This window comes from Colossoma macropomum, unplaced genomic scaffold, assembly GCF_904425465.1.
Source record: "Colossoma macropomum unplaced genomic scaffold, Colossoma_macropomum, whole genome shotgun sequence".
Taxonomy (NCBI): domain Eukaryota; kingdom Metazoa; phylum Chordata; class Actinopteri; order Characiformes; family Serrasalmidae; genus Colossoma; species Colossoma macropomum.
The window spans coordinates 18,424,561-18,448,104 of NW_023494786.1; the positions used below are offsets into that span (position 1 = coordinate 18,424,561).

A 23,544-nucleotide genomic window follows, 5' to 3' on the forward strand; every position below is an offset into this window, starting at 1 on the left:
TGTCTGATATTGTGCACTTTAAGCTCCTGTAACCAAAACCAAATTCCTTGTATGTGTAAGCATACTTGGCCAATAAAGCTTGATTCTGATTCTTAAAGCTTTGACACAAAACAGATTTTGTATAAAAAAAACATGAAACTGTTTTTTTCTGTGTACTCATGCAGCCCTATGTGGTCATACATGTTCCTTGAAATTGTTCTTGGCTATCTAAAGAGGGGTTGGATATTATATAATCAAGCACATATAAGTGTACTTAGCAGAGAAGCACCTTGCGGCTACATCCAGCAATAATTTTGTTCCCCGCCTTTAAGACAATTAAATGGTCTAAGGAATAATGCAAAATGGAACTTTTATGGTCTTTTTTTTCTTCATGTTTGAAAATATGGGAGATTTACAATTTCTTTTTTTGTTTGGGATTTATTGTATACTGTTTAATAGTATTCTTAAATGTAGCCGTAATTTGTGTAATCATTCTGGAAACTGTATTGCATCAGCTTATGTACATTTTCATTTCATTTTTGTCAATCAATTCACTTTATGGTACTGCTGACTTGTTTTCAAGATTACTAACTGATTTGTTTTCATGCACACACACAATCTCTCGCCATGCATGTCATGTACCGGCTTTTGTCATTTACACTTATGCATTAAATGAATACACAATCGTAATTGTAATGGCATGTAGATTTGTTGTATTTAAATGATAGCAGGCACTGAGTGGTATGAGGTAGTCTAAAAGCACAATGAGTATAAACATAACTAGGAGTTGCAGCAATATTACAGTGTAAAGTGTGCAGTGAGAGTGTCATTACAGTAGCAGTTATGATATATTGCACAGTGTGTATTAACAGGAGAGGCGATATAGTGATGTGGTTCAGCACAGTTCAGACAGCAGGAGATCATTACCATCTCTGCAGTAAGGAGACTCGTTGAAGAGCCTTATAGCAGTGGGTAAGAAAGATCTCACACGGTGCTCTTTAACACAGCACAGCTGTAACAGTCGGCCATTGCATGTGCTTCTCTGTTTTTTCAGTGTAGCATGCAGGGGGTGTCCAAGATGGCTAACAGCTTGTTGAGCATCCTTTGTTCTGCCACAACCTCCAAAGAGTCCAGCTTGACTCTTACAACAGAGCCAGCCTTCCTAATAAGTTTGTTTAATTTGTTCAGAGCACTTTTGTTAATGCTGCTGCCCAGCACACAATAGCATAAAGCACTCGCTACAACAGACTGGTAGAATGTCCACAGGAGCTTAGTGCGCACACCAAAAGACCTCAGCCTCCTCAGGAAGTAGAGACGGCTTTGGTCTCTCTTGTACACTGCAAGAGTGTTACAGCTCCAGTCCAGCTTGTTGTCCAAGTGCACACCCAGATACTTGTAGGTCCCAACCACCTCCACATCAACTCCATCAATGGTGACTGGTGGCAGGTTTGGACTTCCTAAAGTCCAGCACCATCTCCTTAGTCTTACTGATGTTTATCTGCAGTTGGTTCAGCTTACACTAGTCAACACCACCTTCACCAGCTTCCTGTATTCCTCCTCCTTTCCATTCCTCATGTACCCCACAATGGCCACGTCATCCAAGAATTTTGAAGTCAGAGGTGTACAGGTTGAACAGGAATGGAGCTAACACAGTCCCCTGGGGTGCCCCAACACTGCACACAACCTTGTCTGAAACACAGCCCTGAAGTCACACACACTGAGGTCGTCCAGTCAGATAGTCCATTATCCATGAGATAATGGATTCATACACCTACATCAGCCGTAGCTTCTCCCCTAACAGCACAGGCTGTATGGTGTTGAATGCACTGGAGAAATCGAAGAACATGATCCTCACAGTGCTGCCTGATGTGTCCAGGTGAAAGTACGTTCTGTCCAGCAGGTAGATAACTATGTCATCCACTCCAATGCCATCCTGATATGCAAACTGCAGAGGGTCGAGAGCTGTTCTGACCAGAGGTCTCAGATGAGCTAGCATCAGCCTTTCAAGTGTCTTCATTAAGGGGGATGTCAGTGCAACCAGTCGATAATCATTCAGTGTTATCGGTTGCCTTTTCTTGGGGATAGGAACCACACAAGATGTTTCCACATAACTGGGATAGATAGATTTTGTGATGTATTAGTAAACCCTTACAATACCACAGCATTATTACACCTAAGAATCTTGCTGTTATAATTGCTCTGACATAGGTTTATCCAATGTTTTCAGTTGGTATTGGAATCAGTTTGACTGCTAGACTTAAACTGTGTGGGCATGACTTAACAAAATTGTACTGCAGCAACTGGGTAATAGTAAGACTCTCCTGTACTGATACTTCATTAAATAATATTTCTGGTTTTGTAATGCTCACATCAACAGTTTTTATTCTTTGAGTTTTATTTTGTTTTCCTATGTTAAAATTCTTATAATTTGTCAAAGAAACTCATCAGAATTTAGAAGAAAAGTTTATCACACTTCTCTTTCTTACATGGTGACCTTTGTAAATTATTCAATTACCATTTTGTGTGAGATCACATTCAGAATTCTGTTTTGACAGTGTTTGTGTAAGGGTTTGTTAAATGGGTAATGCATTACTGTAGGGTAGTGTTTGTGAGGCTGCATGATACCTACAAACACTTGTCATGACAACTCACAAAAACATTTATAAGGCTTATTTCAATAGGCATTACCTGTTATTACGACTGTTTTTATCAACTTTGATATGAACCTATGACATTTATGTCCAGTAACATATATATATATATATATATATATATATATATATATATATATATAGACATAGACATATAGACATATATACATACATACATACATACATATATACATATATGTATATATATATATATATATATATATATATATATATATATGTGTGTATTTTTTACATTGGGTTATATAATGATTCTGTTTGGAGAAAAATAACATAGCATAAAAACTAGGGGTGGGAATCTTTAGGCACCTCGCGATTCGATTCGATTACGATTCAGAGGGCTGCGATACGATTATAAAACGATTATCGATGCATCTCGATGCATCTTTTTTCTCTATACAGGATTTCTATCTTCCTACTGTCTGAGGACTTGGTAGTTTTAAAGCAAAGTATTTGTAATGATCCATAATGTAAATGGAAGTGATGTGGCAAGTGAACTAGAAGGCTCTTATTCAGAGACGCTGCTGCCACTCATCTGCAATAAATGCGCTGTTACCCTGAAATAAGATCCAGTGGCAATGGGTGTCCACGCAGCATGTTACAGCCATCCTTCCTGTTTTCTTTCAGTTGTAAGTTTCAGTGGGTTAGGGGGGGATTGGGGGGGAGACTGGACGCTGAATCTCGGCTCCAAAGTGTGCAGCACAGCGCGAAAGCCCTGGTTCTCAACGGCTGAGAACAGACAACAGACAGCAGGTCACATAGCACCGAAGTCTGGCCTCGCCAGTAGCAAACTAAAAAACAGAGATTAAGACGAACATTTGAAGGACTTGTTCGCGTTTATAAGCAGCGCGGTTGGTTAAATCTGCAACGAGAGACTGTTTTTCTCTAAAAAGCTGCGAAAATGAACTCGCTTCTCTATCGAATTTTCCCGTTCCACCTTAAATGGTGCAGCAGTTACATTCGGCGCCTAAGGCAGAATTTAAGGTGAAATGGGAAAATTAGAACAAGAAGCTGGTGAATGAGAAGCGACTTCAGCCTTGTAAAAGACTGTAAGAGACATTTTACAAGAAACTCTTCTAGTTTTGAAGAAAAGTTTTCTGGCGGAGATGAGAGGAAAGCGGCTATTAAAGCTTAAAGCAGAGCAAAGTAAATCTGCGCTCTCGTTTATATTTTTAGCCCATGCTAAGACATTATCACATACTGAGACATACTGGACATTAAATGTTGTGGCTCCCGAGGTGGTTTGACTTTGCTGAAAGGACAAAACGGCTCTTCTTATCATTTGTGTTATGACTCCTGATCTAACCGGGCTTTAATGCCGAGGGCGCCGGGCGGATTTCTCGGTCATCCAGTAGTGTTTTTGTTATGTGCCGCCACAGACTGTCCGGTCGCTGCACTTACCCACTTCCAGTTCCGCCTTTTGCGTTCCGTCAATATCACGTTATAAATTAAATATTTAGAAAATCGATTTTTGACATTTATGAATCGATTCAGAATCGTTCATGTCCGCATCGCGATGCATCTAAGAATCGAGTTTTTCCCACACCCCTAATAAAAACTTTCTTTGCAGCTTAGTGCACACAGACACAGACATAATGCCAAAGATCTGACATAGCTCAAAATATATATATGGTAAAATAAAATACACTTTACCTAAGGGCCTCAAAAATGTTCACATTTGTTTGAACCAGGCTGTTGCTCCAACTGATGTCATCAGCATTATGCCACAGTGATATACACTGAACTATGAAATTATCATGTAATTTTAACTCAGACAGGAGAGGCGACCCCTGCCATACAAGAGTCCTATTCCACCATCGGGAGTGAGGCAGCACTGCCAGTGGTCAGGAGACAACTGGTGAATTAGGGCTCTGAGATGCTGGACTCCTGGGCTTCAGCTGCCACTGTGCATGGAGCGTCGTCCACAGCTAGAGGTTGGTACTCGTCTTCTTCCTCTGAGTCAAGATGCAGCAGCAAAAGTCTGGGCCACTGTAAGTGATGTAGTCCCTTGTGTTCGAGCACCACACTCACACCAACCCTGCTCTGGAGGTGGCAGCTGCAGCTTCTCCACCCAGACTGGAGTGACTGGTCTATCAAAACACTCCCACAGGTGACCAGACTCGTTGAGCACTAGCAGTTCAGTGACATATGCAGCCCTGTGGCACTGCCACATCTTGGAACCTGTGATTTACCAATTATCAATAATTAACACAAACATTAAATTAGGTTCTTGTGTTAAGCATGGTGTTTTTCAGACAAAATCCATGGGCAACAGTGACTAAAGTTACTGCTAACCGAGTGCCTTGAGGTGGTCTATTTTTCTCGACCTTTCTAAGCCACAGATTGTGGCCCATACAGGGACACTGTAATATTAACCAATATTGTATTTAATTCAGTATTTATCTTAGGAAAATGGATACTAGTAGGTACTCAGGCACTGTAGATGGTAACGGCCAGGGAGAAATGGGTGCTGGTCCTGAGAGTGGGAGTGGTGTGGAGTCTCCTCCTTTCAAGTCTGGTTCTGGTGTGGCTTATCGCAATCCTGTCCTTGTGGAAGAAATTAGCTCTTTACTTATTGAATTGTACATTGACAGTGAAGCTAGAGAAAGTGATAAAGAGGAGCAAAATTCTCAGGGTCCTACAGGGAACACAGTAAATCATTTTGAATCTCAAATATCAAACCTGACTCACTCTGTTCAGACACTTAGAACTGAGATGAATGAGATGAACAGGTGGAATTCAAGACAGCAAATAAAAGTGCAACAATCAGAGAAGTCACTGTTGGAGAATGTATGGATCAAAGATTTGAAGCCAGTGAAGAACTCTTTAAAAGATTCTTAATACAGCTGGAACAAGGCATGGTGGAATGTCTGCATAGAAGGGATGAACATTGGAAGAAGGAAATCGCGATAAAAACTAGCACTCCTTTGTCCAGGACTACCTTTTTTCATGCTACCCCTGCAAGAGATCATAAAACAGGACTCTTTTTGGGCATCTCCAGTTGTGATTGTTCCCAAGCCAGATGGCAGTAACTGTTTCTGCATTGATTGACAGCTGAATGCCAAAACTCTCCAGGATGCATATCCAATGCCCATTGTGCTCGATATCTTGGAGTCCTTGCATGATGCTAGGTATTTCAGCACTCTCGATTTGAAATTGGTCTACTGTCAAGTGGAAATGGATGAATGTTGTAAAAACAAGACTGTTTTCATCACTCCGTTTGGCCTATACCATTTTTTGACCATGCCATTTGGTCTCAAAATTACTGGAGCCACCTTTCACAGGCAGATAGAGAGAGTGCTGGGAGGACTGAGAGGTTCTATACGTTTTGTCTACATAGATGTCGTCATTTTCTACTCCACAACCAAAGAGCAACATCTAATAGACCTTGAAACGGTATTTGAGAAGCTCAAAGCAGCCTGCGTTTGAAGAAATGTCACTTTCTGAAAACGGTGCTTAAGTTTTTAGGACACATTGTCTCTGGCGAAGAGGCTACAGTTGACTTGGAGAAAACAGCCGCTATGGCTACATTTCCTACTCCCCATGACCTGCCGTCCTTACAACAATTTCTTGGTTTAGTGGAATGGTATCATAAGTTCATCCCTCGTTTTGCAAATTTAGCAGCTCTGATACATCTCGAATGGAAAGTTGTTGCATGGATATGGACCACTGAATGCCAGCAAAGCATTGACAAGCTGAGAACAGCTCTCCAAGAGGCCCTGGTGCTAGCGTATCCTGATCTCCTGCAGCCTTTTCAAGTTCATAGAGATGCCAGTTACGTTGGGCTTGGAGCTGTACGAACACAAATTGTCAACGAGGAAGAAAAGGTCATCGCCTATGCTTCCAGGAGCCTGAGAGGTGCTGAGTACAGAAAAGGAATGTCTTGCTGTAGTCTGCTTCACTTTTCTGTCTACAAGCCAAGCATTTCCTTCCTGAGGTCAACTATGGCTCCGGTCGCCATAAGAAAATCTGAGAATGCATGCATCCTGTATAGGCGTGATGCCAGAACTCGTGCCCTCAGCTCAGGCCTCCTACCATGACAACTGTAAGCATCTAACAGTTTGAGGAAGGCCCTTTACTGTTCCAGTATGACTGTGTCTCTGTACATAAAGCAAGGTCCACAGAGGCATGGTTGGGTAAATTTGGTGTGGAAGAACTTGACTGGCCCATACAGAGCCTTGACCCCATCGGGCACCTTTGGGATGAACTACAACAGAGATTGTGAGCCAGGCCCTCTCGTCCAACATCAGTGTCTGACCTCACAAATGATTTTCTGAATGTCCAAAATCTCCAAAATCTTATAGAAATCCCACCCAGAAGAGTGTAAGCTGTTATAGCTGCAAAGAAGGGATAAACTCCATATTAATGCCTATGGATTTAGAATGGGATATCATAAAAGCTCTTGCAGGTGTAATGTGTAGGTGTCCCAGTACTTCTGTCTATATAGTGTGTACACAGGTTTTGGAGCAACATATGTTGCCATACAGACGACGTGTTTTTCAGGGAAGGCCTTGCTTATTTCAGACAATGTCAAACCACATCCTGCATCTATTACAACAGCATGGCTCCAGAGTAAAAGAGTCCAGATGTCTCCCATTGAAAACATTTGGCACATTACTAAATGAAAAATATGACAAAGGAGACCCTGAACTGTTGAGCAGCTGAAATCCTATATTTTAAGCTAGAATGGGAAAACATTTCACTTTCGAAACTATAGCAGTCTCCTCAGTTCCCAAACATTTACGGTGCGTTGTTAAAAGAAGAGGTGATGCAACACAGTAGTACAAACATGTGTTGGTGGCATCTTACTTGTGTCTCTCATGTTGGCCAGGACTGGTGTTATAGATATCAAAGCAAATCACATGTGATGATATACGGAATGCTTCCAGAGACATTGCTGCTTGAAATGTTGACATGCTTTTCTCTTCATTCCATAGACTGGCAGGTGCTTCTCCCTTTGGCTTGTACATTAATATCAGTAATCCAGTGTATGCATGCAAGTCAACGTTATCCAGTGGCTTCCAGTTCTCATAAAACACATTGCTTCCCTCCAAATTGGTCATGTCCAGTGTAATCTTTTCAACTGGTTGTGGTATAAAGAGCTCAAAAGTTGATTGGATGTCATAGACTTGAGTCACAGCAAATCATGTACGCCCTGGAACCATTTTGATGACATTAGAAGCTGCCTTGGCTTTGTTGTGGTGAAGGTGACCACTCTATATTGCCATCTTCAGATTTACATGTCTCAGCTCCTCTTGATGTGCTGTGTTCCACTGTTTTTATCTAATGGATGGCAGACTCATCTTATGAATCCTCTTTACCTAAAGAAAATTCAACATCTGGATCTTAAACCATATTGTCCTCTGCACCTGAAGCATCCTGTGTCTCTGAAACCTCAAAATATGTGATAAGACTTCATGGGCTGTCAGTCTTTTGGAGCTCATTTTTAGTATCTCTGGCAATTGCAACACTGACAAGAAATGTGTGAAGCTCCTATTTACCCTCTCAGAGCAATCAGAACTAGTCATGACATCAGTACACATCAAAGAAATGTTTTATATTGGGTATGTGAAACCATCTCTGTTCATGATAGCGTCAGGGTCAAAATGACCAAAAACATCAACTTTGTATACAAATATTGTTCAGACCTTCCACAACACATCAGTGTAACCACACTTTGCATGCAAGTTCATGTCCCTGAATAAGGAAACATTCATAAAGAAAGAGAGGGTAACCAGTATTACAGACTCTAAAAGTGGAAGCGGGTCAAATTAACCCATTACAAAATAGGGGGGTACAAATGCAGCAAAACAAATTCATTGAGTATGCCTCTGATACCCACCCCTGATGCAATGCCCCTGAGCAGTAGGAGTAGGCTTTTCACGGATATCTCATGACAGGCATAGTATATAAAAGCAGAGGCAACACAGGATACTGACTTAAAACTTAATAAGTGCTTCCAGGATACTGACTTCAAACTTAATAAGTGACTTATTGTTATTTTTAAGCCATGTTATGCGGGATAAAATACAGAAAATTCATCAAAGTAGTATTAATTTTCATTTATCTTTAAGAAACAACTTAAAAGAAAAAAAAGACTTCTCATTATTTCAGAGTCCTCAGAAATGATGGAAAATTCCTCTGGACAATTCATGTTTGTGCTTCATGGACTGAACGATACAAGGACAAACAAACAGATTTACTTTGCATTTGGTCTCTTGATTTACCTTTTTACAATGTTTGTGAATTTTACACTGATTATTACAATTGCTTTAGATAAAATGCTTCATGAACCCATGCATCTGTTTATATGCAGCTTATATGTGAATGGAATATGTGGTGCTTCTGCTTTCTATCCAAAGATTCTTGCTGATCTTTTATCAGGCTCTAATGTTATCTCATATATGGGTTGCTTGGTACAGACATTTACAATTTACTGGTATGCTTTTTGTGAATTTACATGTCTAACAGTGATGGCTTATGACAGGTATGCAGCAATTTGCAAGCCTTTGGAATATCATTCTATTATGACACATCAGAAGGTGCTAAAATTGTTACTTTTCACCTGGCTCTTCTCCCTGTTGGAGACCTGTTTTGGGGCTGCGCTGACAATCCGACTACCCTTATGTGGTAGAGACATCGACAAGATTTACTGCTCTAACTGGGAGATTGTGAAGCTAGCTTGCACAGATGTGACTGTGAACAATGTTTATGGATACTTCATGGTGTTTTCTCATGTTTCCCAAGCTGTGTTCGTCATTATTTCCTACATTCGCATCATAGGAGCATCTTTGAAATCCAAGACGGAGCAGCTTAAATTCATGCAGACTTGCCTTCCTCATTTAATCACCCTCATAAACTTCACCATTTCTCTGGTATTTGATGCTATGTATGCTCGCTATGGCAAAGCTCAGGAGCTACAAGCTCTGCGCAATGTATTGGGAATTGAGTTTCTTGTTGTGCCTCCTCTCCTGAATCCTATCATATATGGAGTAAAAATGACTCAGATACGACGCCGGTTTGTGCAACTGTACAGCCACAAACACAAAGCAGTGCAATAAAGCTATCATTCAATACAAGTTCAATACATGCTTCTGGCTTAATGCAGGCACACAAAGCATGGCAATTGCTTACTGATAGAAAACTGTTAAACCACAGTTCTGCTATAATTTGTGACCCCCTAAAGAGTTCTGTCTGTCACACCTAACCTAGACGTAAGAACCAGTTTACATAGGTAAATGTTTTGTGGTGTGTTCAAAAATGTAAGATGTCTAATATATCATACATGTCAATTAATGTCTGTAATTAGCATAGCTTTATTAAGCTCATTTAGACAAAATGCATAATGTAACTGCACTTTCCTTGGCTGTATCACTGAAAAGTAAAAAAAAATATTAGTGAGTTGATTTCAACTATAGCTGTGATTGTCCTTTATGCCTCTGTGCTGTTGAATGCTTCCACTACCATGTTGTTCAAGGCATTTCTGTACATGACAGTTTGCAGTGTTTGCAGTATTAATAACTTTTTTGATAACCTGAAATTTTCACTATATACACCATAAATACAGTATGTTTAAAAACCTACTGTAGCATTACTGCACTGTTCATTAGAAAAATAATGGTTTAATCCTAGCATACATCCAGGAGTAAAGAGCAAAAGGTTTTCCTTCCCTTTTTCTTGCCATTTGTATCATTATCTCTCTTCACTTTTATCTATTAATCAAATTTGTGTGCATATATGAAATATATACTATTTGCATAAACAGTACTTTCATTTATTGTGCATAATCCTTTGAGAATTTGAGATTAAACCTAAGCCGTATGTTCAACCTGAACTTGAACCTTGTGGTTTATGATGTAAGGCAAGCATTTCTTACCATGTTTAACCAGACTCTGAGATAATACATCTAAATTTCATGTTAGGGTTTCTACATCTAATACCGCTATACAATATATATTGTAATTTGTGTAGTTTCACTACTGGTGCTTCAGTTACTCTTCATGATACTTTATATTCAAATTCAAAAAAGAAGAGTGTAACTTTGAATAACCAATAATACAGTTTCAAATTTGACACAGGCAGTCGACCAGAGTTAAGGCAGCTGCAGAGTTGCCAGATTAATTCTTCATTGCTACTATTTATTTAGTGAGTACATGTTACATGAATTTCACCAAAATATTTCTGGGGAGGAGAAAGTGGCAATAAAAAGAACAAAAAACTGAGACGTGTACCTCAGATATTTTAATATTCAACCCCTACACTTATACATTACATCAGGTGTTATTGTTTCAGCATGTTTAGTTGAATACATTTAAATAAATGATATTTTTCCTAAAGAATTCATTTATCTCAACACTGTTGTTGCTGAAAGAAAAGCTTTCATGCTTTAAAAGACAGTTTATCAGTCCGTTTTTAAAAATTGTCAACAGTCTTCGTCATATTCTAAATTTGATCAAGGTATTAAAATGTAAAAAATAAATAAAGTAAAAAACTGTTTAAACTGGTATTTTACTCATCAAAGTGTGCTGTGAGCAGATGATCTGAACATTTTTTTTCTCCCAAACTATTGTGAAACTTGTGACTTTGCAATCATTGCATTACTAAAGCTACAATTTACTTGTTTGTGCTGTGGCTTCTGTTACAGAAATGTTACAGTTATGGTTTGATGCGCTGCACAGAGCTAAGAGGCTCTATCAAGTAGGAAGCTCTCCAGTGAAATTAAACAGAGATTTTTTTCAATATCACAAATTTGAAATGCACTCAACACAGAACTCAAGTTCAGCTCAAACCACCAAATATATGTGTTTTGAACAGTCAAAATAATTATTTATTTTTGTGTCAAAATAATTTTTTAATTCTGAAAATAATTTTGTATTATGTGAAAACAATCACATACTTTTTTAAAAGAAGAATAGCTTGTTCTTTCATTATTACTCATTATTTTTACCCACTAAATCTTGAGAATATGACTCCATGCACATATATACCTGACATACTACATAAATAAATGCAGTTCTTGTGGTGGTGCATTGTTTTACACACTATTTAGTGCTGTAGTATGCAATTCATGATGCAGCCTTTTTCTCCCATCTGGTGGTCACAGTTTTTCATACAAAAAGCATTTGTTTCAAACAAATGGTTATTTTGCACTGCTCATACAGTAATAATAAAGTTGTGTCTGTGTTCAGTTGCATGGAAGTTCTTCATAGCTAAGCCACTATTAGCCACATAGTGTCACTATAAGCCACATAGTGTCAGTAGGGAGTAGTTGGTAATCAATGCCTCTTCTGGTAAATCTGGCCCAGTGTCTTTCTCTGAAAATTAGAAAATGCTTATTTCTTGTTTTACAATAAACTAAGTGAACTGAATGTACAAAATACTAAGTATATAAGTAACTAGTTGTATGTGGTTCTCACTTGACTTAAGGCCTGAAATACTTCTATGCTCCATGAGGAAAATTTAAGGAGGAAGATTTAGGAGATGTTCTAAAAAAGCTCACTTCACATAAAGCCTATAATGGCCAGACATAATGCTTTGTTATATGTTATATATTGCTATAGAGGTTTACAGTATTATTGTCTACAGTTGTAATGAACATTATAATGCGTTATAGACCCTGAGTTTATAAAGTCATACATTTTATAGCACTTTATAAAGGGTTATGCCTGAAACTGTTCAGGAATATGCAAGCTTTTGCCAGGCTTTGTGAGGTACTGTGTTATGTCTGCTATATAATTTATAAACCCAACCCAAAAAAATTTGTTTCTTGTATATATATGTGCAGGCATCATTCTGAAAGTGATGCCTGCAACATGTTCCAAAAAAGTTAGAACAGGGTTGTGAAATGTTCAAAAAATATCTTAAACATCTTAAACAAGCGATGCAATAATAATGGGTTTAAAAGGAGCATCCAGGAAAGGCCTAGTCCTCTTTAAAGGATGGGTGGAGACTCACAACTTTGCCAAAAATACATCAGCAAAACTCAGCAAAACGTTCAAAATTAATGTTCTGCAATGAATGATTGCAAGGATTTTAGGTATTTCAACCTCTAACATGCATAGGAGCTTGTACGTGTATACAGCCCTGATAAGAGTGTAACCATGACAGGGATGGAAGTATAATTATTAAAGACATAAACTCACTTGGGGAGTTATTCTGTAGACTGTTTTTTCCCTCTTTTGTAAACATCACATGTCAGGCTTCAAAAACATATAAGCAAGAGTACCATCTTGTTTAAGTATTCTATGTTCAGAGAAGAAATTCCTCCAGAGAGTTCATGTTTGTGCTTCATGGAGTAAAAGAGACAAGAACAAACAAACACATTTACTTTGCATTTGGCCTTGTTGTCTATGTTGTGACTTTGCTTGTGAATTTAATGCTAATCATCGCAATTATTCTGGACAAAAACACTCCACGAACCCATGTATCTGTTTATATGCAATTTGTATGTGAATGGAATATGTGGTGCTTCTGCTTTCTATCCAAAGATTCTTGCTGATGTTTTCTCCGACTTTCACATTATCTCATATACAGCGTGCCTAGCACAAATATACATCATTTGCTGTTAAATTTTTTGTGAAGCTACATGTCTAACAGTCATGGCATATGACCGATATGTAGCCATTTATAAACCTTTGGAATATCACACCATCATGACCAAAAAGAAAGTGCTGAAATTGTTGATTTTTATGTGGGTTTTCTCTGTACTAGAAACATCTGTTATGACTGCACTGACAGCCCGACTACCTTTATGTGGTAATGATATTGACAAGATTTACTGCTCTAACTGGGAGGTTGTTAAGCTTTCTTGCACAGATGTGACTGCGAACAACATTTTCGGGTACCTAATGTTATATCATGTTTGTCAAGTTGTGTTCTTCTTTGTATCATATATTCACATTATCAGGGCTTCTTTGCGTTCTAAGACAGGGCGGGTTAAATTCATGCAGACTTGTCTGCCTCATTTAATCACGCTCATTAACTTCACCATTTCCGTATTATTTGATGTAATGTATGCTCGCTATGGCAGAAGCCTGGGACTGCAAGCTCTGCATAACATCTTGGGAGTGGAGTTCCTCGTTATGCCTCCTCTGCTGAACCCCATCATATATGGGTTAAAAATGACTCAGATACGGCACCGCTTTGTGAAAATGTACAGCCACAAACGGAAAGGAGTGCAACAAAGCTGACTGCAATCTAAGCAACACTTTTCTGCAGGCAGTGGGTGGATACTATGCTTGGCGAGAGTGCTTACTTTTTACTTGCTGTGCTACTCAAACATAGCTGTGTAATTACATATTAAATTACATACTAAATTTTGTGCAATTGAATACATTAATATTTGATTTACATTCTATATTGACACGTTTGAGTCTATGCTTTAAACTTTTTCATTTTGTTTGGCAGAAATGGAAACTATGTAAACTGCATATTCAAGTTGTAGTAAAATATCTCCTCTTTCACTTCTGAACTGAACTGACTGAAAGTACAGAATTAATCTTCCCAACAGAAATTCTTGGCTTGTTTCAATAATCTACAAGAACTAATTAGTTTTAAATGACACCATACTTTTGGTGAATTGGTTCAAATAGAAATAAATGTGATTAGTACTTATGTAGTTCTAATAAGTCAGCTAAGTTAAGAACAACTGATTTAGTTCTGCTATTCTGGCTTAATTTATTTGACATGACCTGAAACATTTCATTGCAGTCAGAGGTCATTCCAAAAGATTCAGACAAGTCAGACAGTGGGTTACAATCAAAATAATCAATGTAATCTATTCTGGGTTATATTTATATGTAATTTAAGGATTTGAGTTCGTGGCTATATGTGCAGATTTGCCAGTCCAGGCCAGACGCTGATGCATGTATACATAATCAACAGAGAAGAAAGTCCAAAACTTTTGTGTAGACTTAAACTGTGTATCAGAGGAACAATGTAGGCTGAATAAGCATTGCTTATTTTTATATGGATATACTCCAACTTGCTTTATTGCCCTTACTTGGTAATGACGTTGACAAGCCTTACCTCTTTAACTATGAGGTTGTTGAACTATCTTGTACAGATGTGATGGCAAACAATGTTTATGGATACTGCATGGTGTTTTCTCATGTTTCCTCATGAGTTAATCATAATTTCATATATTCGCATTAACAGGGCTTCTTTGCATTCTAACAGAGAGTGGGTTAAATTCATGCAGAATTGTCTTACACATTAAATCAATCTCATTACCCTTTTAATTTCTCTGCTATTTGATGTTATGTATGTTCGCTATGACAAAGGTCATTGATTGCAAGCTATGTGCAACATCTTGTGAATAGAGTTACTTGTGTCCTCTCCTAAATCCCATCATATGTGGAATAAAGATGGCACAAATATGGCACTGTTTTGTGAAAATGTATATATATATACTGTTTTCATAAAGATTCTGACATTCACCAATGTTTTCTTACTTGGGATTTGTTCTTAGGTAAGAACAGAATCTGCACAGACTCAAGAGCACAAAGCTGTGAACAATATGCAGTTTAAGAGCACATTATGAATCTGACGTAGACTTTATCTTAGGACCTTTCTGAGGTAGAAATTTAAGAAACCACTTAGCAAGATATTAGTTATTTAGGTCCACTGTGTTTAAAGATTATGTATCCTAAGAAGCATAAATAAAGTGAGAACAGTAAAGGCCCTAAAACAGAAACATGTGGGACAACAGATGGCATTCTTCTATTAAAAATAATTGGAAACTTAATAATTGGAAGTGTGTTTCCAAATAAAAGAGCATTCCATTGATTCATTGTGCTTCTTGGTTGAGTCTCTTCCTTGCTAGTGTCACAAAAATTCTAGGTCAAAAACAACATGGGTAGAGAGTTACTTAAAGCACTGCAGGAGAATGTCTGAGTATATTTAGTGTGAATTGGTATAAGAAGTGAAGTTTTTAAATGTTATTTTCTTCTGTTTTTGATGCACTCAAGCTCTAACCTAAGTGAGAAATATGACTAATTGTAAGGAGTACAAATGCTGACCCAACATAACTTGATGCAATTAAACTGAATAAGAATTAGTAAATAAATGTTTGAGTAATAATTGAGTAAACATAGATTACTTTCCTCACAAATATACCTTGTGAAAATAAAAGCGTTACTATAAAAAAAAAAACATACTCAGGAAGTATAAATCCTTCTAAATGTATGAATACAGCTTTGTTTACCAACTAGCTCAGGTAACAGGCGAACAGACTCCTCCAGACACCAGTATATAAAAATTAAACCTTAAGATGAAATGTTTATTAAAGGAGTCAGTATCAATATGATGTGCCTTTGGTGTCCCAAGCGTAGTGTAATGGGTTTAGCAATTTTTAATATTATTATTGCTAGAACCTTATGTGAGGGTGTGAGGTAACCCGGATTTATTTGAAGTCTACAGACCAGGGCAAGAGAGAGAAATGCTCGCACCAAGGATGCTTCAGAAAAGGGAATTTATTGGCTAAATATCAAACTACTTTTGGACTACATTCAATGATAAACAATAGAAAATAAAACCAGAAAACAAAACAAAACAAAGTGATAGTAATGAAAGACAAAATAGCTCGAGTAAGTTAGAGTGATTCACGGCTAAATGGTAGGAGGCGGTGTGGCTTGGGAAGTCGCTTGGGAGAGCCTCTAGAGAATTAACCTAAGCATGGACGGGAATAACTATATGGCTGGATGTACCTATTAAAAGTTCTCTTATTAAATAAATTGGCGTCAGGGCCCTGACTGCAAATTGCTGGAACCAGCTTACGTGGGAGTCGGGGACTGACTTCAGGTGGGGTCGTCTCAGGACAGACTCGATCAAAGGCTGGAGCTCACGTGGTGGTTCCTTTCCTCGCTGGCCATGGATGCTGCATCTCCGTGCGGGCACGCGCCTTTCCGTCAGTGATTGGGTGGAGGCGTCTCGTGGCCGTCTGACGGTGGAGCTTGGGCAGCCTTTCGATGGTCGATCTGTTTACAGATCAGTGCGTCGCTCTGGGTGCGATGCTGGGTCTCCGTGGCATCAGAACCGCTCCCACTCCGCTGGCGAGGTTCAGGTTGCAATCGGGGTTCTGAGGCTGGTGATACTAATTTAACTAACTACTTCTCTTTAGCAGAATCGAAAGTTATGGATATATTCTCCCTGGCCAGACAAGAAATATCCACCTTCCTTCTCTGAGGGTGGTTTAAACTTAAGGTGTGTAGACGAACAGGCAAGTTACAAAACAAACAAAGGTTTCAGATCTGAAAATTTAGCGTTCTAATACTTCTGACCTGTCTTTCTGACCAAGGCCGGCACAAACTTAGAAACTTAGCTATCCTTTTTTTCTGAACGCAAGAATCTGAACTCCACCCTGATTTGCGGTGCACTCTGGTTTTGCTCGGCTGGAGGCCCTACCCTTTGGAGGTGGAGTCAGAGTGCTGATAGGTTCTACTCACCTAAGGTTACTAGCTACTCATTGTTTCCAACTCTGATTGGTTGTGCATAATTTTAGGAATGCCTTCCCCAGAATCACTGCCTCCTTTGTTTCAGCTAGTTTAAACAAAGAAAAAGAAACATTCCTATATCATCAAATTGGTTTAACTTTCAAAATCAACGAATGAACAACTAGGATATTCAGGCATGTTTCTAAGAGAGAGTTTAACCCTTGTTACCTGATACCTAACACATGTCAAAGAACACAGGTACTATTTGCCTATCATATCTGAACATGACCCAATGCATGAAAAATAAAACACGACAATAAAAGGAAAGGAACAAAGGAAGAAAAGAAAAGAAAAGAAAACCACATTCAGGATACATATTGGTCAATGGTCTAAACTCATAGCAATTAAATGGTTGGGTCTGACTATTATCAAAGTTATACTCTACATATTTCTAGCACTTAATAGTAGAAAAAGATACAGGTAATATTTAGGTACTACCCAACAACAAGATTAATACAACAAGTAGTATTGCTTACAGATTATATAAATGCTGATAATCAAGCAGACAAAGCAAGAAGTTTCTTGGGTTCCTTATAAGCACAAGTCCTTATGGTGGTGATGTGGTAATTCGCGGTTTCACCCCTTGGGGGTTCTGTGGGTCCACGCTTGAGATCCCTAGGGAATTTAGAAAGTTGAAACTTTGCCGTTCAAATTGTCGTACGAGTTCCGTTTTGGTATGTCTGGTTTAGTTAAAAAGAGTTCTAACGAATGGTTGCAGTTTGGAGTGGACATATACCTTAGAAATGTACTTTCTGTTACTTAAAGAAAAAGTTGTCCACAGGACTTTGAAGGGCCATATGGCCAATATTCCAGGGAGGAGTTGTCCTGTTGCCCCCTGGGTCAAGGGAGAGGGGTGCTGGTTCTTGATTCAGCTGTAAATCTGACTGAGTCTGGGGTTGGGGGGTATTAAGCCGACAGATTTACACCTCAATTCCAGACTTGCTGGAGCCAAAAGGCCCTTAACTTTGGGTTGTTGATACATTAGAAACACTCAGCCTAGGGGTAAGGTTTCAGCCAGTGTTCGCTACAGTAGTGATTTAAATTTCATGTAAACATTGTGGAACAGTTTTCAAGTTTTACTCTAAATGCAAACATTATCATGAATGTTACCCTTCACTTTAAAATACATTTTGTACATTTATACCATTTTCTTTTATGTAGAGATGTATGTTCAGTAACTATGTTATTTTCAAAGTAAAATTCACTTAACATTTCTAACATTGTCATCATACTTAACTGAGGTAAAGCTTAAGATGTTCACTCTGTAGTGAAATATTGAGTTAATCAAAATAATTTTAGAATATCAACTTTGAAACAAAACAAGGTCATCTTGAACATTTCAACATGTATGCAACTGCATGTAAACCATGTGTTCAAATGCTAACAAAAATTGCATACCCTTTCATTATCCACTCTATCGTGTATCTTTCCATGACAGGCATGCATGCACTTAAGGGTGGACTTATACATGTCTTTTCTTTTATGATTTCTTCTTGTTATTTTAATAGAGTAGTGTTAAAGTAGTGTTTTTTGCAAGGTTTTAAAACAGATTAATTTTACCTCCTGTCACTCATCAGACTGCAACAAGGGTAATTGAAGGTACCATAGAATGGAAAACTGTATTTACATTGGTATAGTTGAATAAGCAAAGTTTGATACATCGAACTGACATACTGTGAATCTCAAACACTGCTGTGTCCTTTCTTCAAATGCAAATCGCACATTTGCAAAAGAGGGCAGTAAAACTGGCCATTTCCAATACCCTACACTGTTCTGTAACTTTCTTGCCTCTATTTACGACCACAAAATTTACATATACCAGCTCATGTTCTAGCCCAGCAGGAAACAGCAACAATGGAGCAACAAGAATAAAAAAATTTAATTTAGCATTTCAGGCTGTGAAGAGATGTCAGCACTTTTTAATACCCTCCTCAGGATCCCAGGATCCCAGACAACTTAATTTCAAAGTTGTTAGTTTGCTCTGCACATTTCACTCTGGACAGTTTCTCAAACTTTTGACAATATCGAGCATGCTTCACATGTTTGACAATGAAGCGACTGAAGAGTGAGGCAGTTCCAACTTTATTAGCATCACAACCCCAACAGCAACCCGTTAGTAGTTAGCCATTTTATCCACTTGATGGTTGAAGCTAGATTATCTTAAACTGAAAGTTTCATAGTGAGCTAACAACTGTAATTTACTTTGTGTTGTTGTCGAGATTAAAAGCAAGAAGATAACTAGCTACTAGCAAGCTCCAAATAACTTGGATAGCTAACTGAACAGGATGATGACCTAACTTATTTACCCAGAGGTTTATTTTATTTTCTGGCCTGTTTCTGTTTTGTAATGTTGCTTGCCTCGCTGGAAACCAGAAAATTGGAGCTGATCTTATCAAATTATTCATGAGCACTTCAAAAAGGAAAAACAGCTGGTTTCTTCCTAGGACCAAATTATAGGGTTGAAAATGGGCATGTAAAACCACATGGATCTGGATACATGGATATTTTTCTCCCTGACCAAAGTCACAAACCTTCCATGTAGACAACATATATATACATTAACTGGCCACTTCTGGTCTTGGTCTTGATAAGGACTTAGCTCTAGTGGTCTTGACTACAACACTATCTAGTCCACCCTTTCAGTTCTTGTCCTAACACTATAGCCAAAAAAAGCAGATATCTGATGAACACAGACACAATCTTAAGGAAATCAGGAAAACTATATCAGTATAGGGTAAACTCACAGAGGTCCTTACATGTCTCCGGAGTGCAGAAGGTAGAATGAACTCGCTGGAAGAATGTGTAAGAAAGATTAAGAAAAGTCTGCCATCGACTCACACTGAGATGTCTAGCCTTAAGTGGAAGCTAACTGACCTGGAGGACAGATCTTGTCACAATAATTTGCAGTTTCAAGGTTTTATGGATTACCACAAAGGCAAAAACCCAGCAAAATTCTTGTTGGATATGTGCTCATTTGGGCTTGTGGTGGAGCAGTGCCATCATCTGTTGGCTGTACAGATTGGGGACAACTGGCCAGAAAGAATTGTTCAGTTCCTCAACTGGCAGGATAAGGAGTTTATCACATATGCAGTCAGGGAAAAAGGTGAGGTCTGCAGGAATGGTAATTTCATCAGAATCTTCTAGGACTACTCGAAAGAAACTATAACCATGTGACAGATTTTTCAAGATTGCAAGAAGCTTCTTCTTTGGTAATTGGGACCATTGCTTAAAATGAATAATGGCAAATAATCACAGGTGGGCCAAAGTGGCCAACACATACACTGTCATAGACTAGTTTGACTTTACCTGGTGTTCTTTAACAGTTAGAGTTGCCCTCCCTGCAATTTTAATTCACATTGACCCCTCACCAGAACAAACTCTAACTGCATGACAATCAGCCAGGGGCTTGTGAATATCCCCACATCCGCCCAGTGCCTCTCACCTTGTGCAACCCCTGAGAAAGAGAGAGACCAAACCCTATCAAGGAGTTTAATTCCACAGCTGACACTGTGAGTGGAGGTGAGCCAACTACATCTAGTTTGTGCCTCTAAACTTCCCACACAATCTATGGCTCCCCCACCACGGTTACTTTCCATGTGCCAAGAACCAGTTTCTGCCACAGGGATCCATGCCGCCAAGAACCTCCCTGCCATCTTCCACCACCTATATGGCAGTACCCTTAATCCATAAGATGGATAAGAGCCAAAACAATTGTCAAAACCATAGACAAATCTCTTCATTTAATTCTGTTGTTAAAATTGTAGCTAAGAGATTGGATTAAGTGGTAGCAGCACTAGTTCAACCCTGATCGGGTTGGCTTTATTTGCTAGCATAATTCTGCATACAACATTAGGAGATTCATTGAAATTATGTGGCATGTGCAGAATGAGCACAATACTCAAAAGGCATTCAACAGCTATTCGGAGCTATTTATTAATGACTCTAAAGGCCTTTGGTTTTGATTGTGTCTTTATAGAGCTGCCATTGACACATTGACCGATTTATCTCACCATACTTTCATTTGGCACGTGGAACACACCAGGGCTGCCCATTGTCCCATTATTTGCCATTAGAGCCTTTTGCAGTAGCTATTCAACGGGATCCTGCCTTTCTTGGAATTTTAATTTTAATTTAAAGATTAATTCAGTAACCAGTTAATGCTTTATGCTGATGACATTTTTGATGTTTGTATCTGGAGCACCAGTGAATTGATCTAATTGTGAGGCTCTCCCCCTGACATATTTTTGCTCTAAAATACTCTTGTAGCCAACCTGTTTACCAGTATCAGGTATTCTCATGCCAGGTAGTGTTTTTTTTGGTCATTCCTCCTCCTATCCACTAGGGGGCTCTAGGGAGGTTGCCTTATTTAGGTGTATAAATAGAGGAAGCCAGGGAGGAAGTAGTAGAGAGTTTGAACTTCAGGCACATGTTCTCTCTGCTGGCTAATCTCCTTTTTGAGAAACCCAGTGCTTCAGGCTCATTGTAAGTATTTTCTTTCCTTTCCTTTTCTTTCTTTTTTGGATGTCTAAAAGGATGTACTGTTTCCTGTCCTTGTGTTTATGAGAGGCCAAGTCATGCTAACATGCTAATGCTAACATGCTAATGCTAACATGCTAAAAGTATTGTGGTTGGGGACTCACTTTACCCTCTTATGCAGAAGGAGATTTTATATTGCATAAATGCTGAGGCTGTTGTCGGGAGAAACTGAGGACTATGTGAAGGTTTGCTGAGTCTTGGTTCATTGCTTCACCCCAAATTACATTTGTCCCATTGGGCCTACGTCTCCTATAAGCTGCGATCTCCATGGACTGCTATTCGACAGGTGGGACCAAGCTATTTTCTTCTTTAACGATTACCCTAAGCCAAAGCCCATGCTAAATAGTCTATGGACATAGTTTTTCTTGAAAGACTGTGTGTGCTCTGAGTGTTTGATTGGTAGGGGAGGGGTTTGTTTTCATGCTGGTTTGTTTGTTGGGTTATTCATTTTCTTTTGGTTTATCATCCTCTATTGTAATTTCTACATTTAGATAAAGTTGTCACAGCTACTTCCTGTTTCATTGTGGTTCTGTTGGTCACCTTACTCACCTCTTTGATTGCCTCTATATATCACTAAACACCATAGCATTTACATCATCCCAGATGGTACCCCCCTCATTTGTTTTGTAGCTAATTACCCTGTGGGTTCTCTAGGCAAATGGTTACAAAGTGGTGCCTGAATAGGGACCATCTGGGTTATTGCTGTTGGTGCTAACTGTGCTGTGGCTGTGTCTTATGTGTTATGGCAACCCTGTGGTCTGAGATGGGGGCTGAGACCGTGCCCCTACTAGATTTCATGGCTGGACCATTCGTCCCCCGAAGAGATGAAGTCAGTGAGATCATTGACACTTTGAGTCACCGGTACATCGTGTCGGATGTGGAGGAAGAGGAGGAGAGTTTAGTTGGCTAGGAGGAAGCACCTGAGTGGCTGCTACCCCCTCCACCTCTGCCTCCTGAGGACATCATTCAGTTTGGCCTAGCGGAGCGCCTTCAGGTTGTAGAGGAGAGGATCTGTGGTTCTATCTATCTGTGGTAGAAACCCAGCTGCAGGAGTTGCACAGCTGCTCAGGTGACTCCATGGCACTGAGAGAGGCGCTGACAATCATGAAAGAGGAGCTGGAACAGAACAACAAAGCCATTGAAAAACAACTCAACTAACATCTGCAGAGGCAAAATGAGAAACTCAGGAATATGATGGACCTGGAGATACGTGAGCTGGGAAAGACAGTGCTGGACTGTTTTAACAGGAGGGACAAGCAACTGGAGAAGAGATTTCAGACTCTAATGCCCTTAGCTTCCACTCCCTTTCCGTCAGCCCACACCATGACATGCACCCCGGGAGGACACCAACAGGCCCAACCAAGTTCCACCGGCGACAGCTTGACAGCTGCTGCACCATTGAGCCTGCCTATTAAGCTGGAATTCCCCAGATATGGAGGCATAAGTGAAGAACAAGACCCCTTGGCTTTTATTGAGAGGTGTGAGGAGTTTCTGGCTGTCCGACCCCTAAACGACCTGGAGATACTGGCTGCCCTCACCTCTGTTCTGTCAGGTACAGCTAAAGACTGGTGGAAGGCGGAGAAGAAGACAGTCAGGACTTGGGCCCAATTCAAAGCAGTCTTTCTTCGCTCATTCTTGTCAGAGGACTATGAAGCTGAGGCTGAGCGTCAGCTGAGAGACCGAAGACAAGGGCCCCAGAAGAGTATCAGAGACCTTGCTTTCTAGTACTGAGCTCTGTGCCTAAAATGGAGAGAGGATATGACCTAGAGGGATCTACTCCAGGCCATTCTGAGTGTAGAGAACACTGGCTGAAACTTTACCCCTAGGCTGAGTGTTTCTAACGTATCAACAACCCAAAGTTAAGGGCC

The 23,544-nt window shown here is 39.4% G+C and overlaps 1 protein-coding gene and 2 pseudogenes across 1 annotated transcript; all 3 read left to right on the plus strand.

Annotated features, from left to right (window-relative positions):
• Positions 1-334: 334 nt before the first annotated feature.
• On the plus strand, positions 335-4,515 carry LOC118826204 (annotated as a pseudogene).
• Positions 4,516-8,773: 4,258 nt separating this feature from the next.
• On the plus strand, positions 8,774-9,709 carry LOC118827662 (olfactory receptor 142-like). Its single transcript, XM_036599104.1, has one exon. The coding sequence runs from the start codon at positions 8,774-8,776 to the stop codon at positions 9,707-9,709; it is 936 nt and encodes a 311-aa protein (XP_036454997.1).
• A 3,039-nt stretch (positions 9,710-12,748) lies between these two features.
• Positions 12,749-13,837, plus strand: LOC118826214 (annotated as a pseudogene).
• Positions 13,838-23,544: the final 9,707 nt, after the last annotated feature.

What these genes read in the sequence shown, in the direction of transcription:
- LOC118827662 (XM_036599104.1), top strand. Translation starts at nt 8,774, where the DNA reads ATGATGGAAAATTCCTCTGGACAATTCATGTTTGTGCTTCATGGACTG.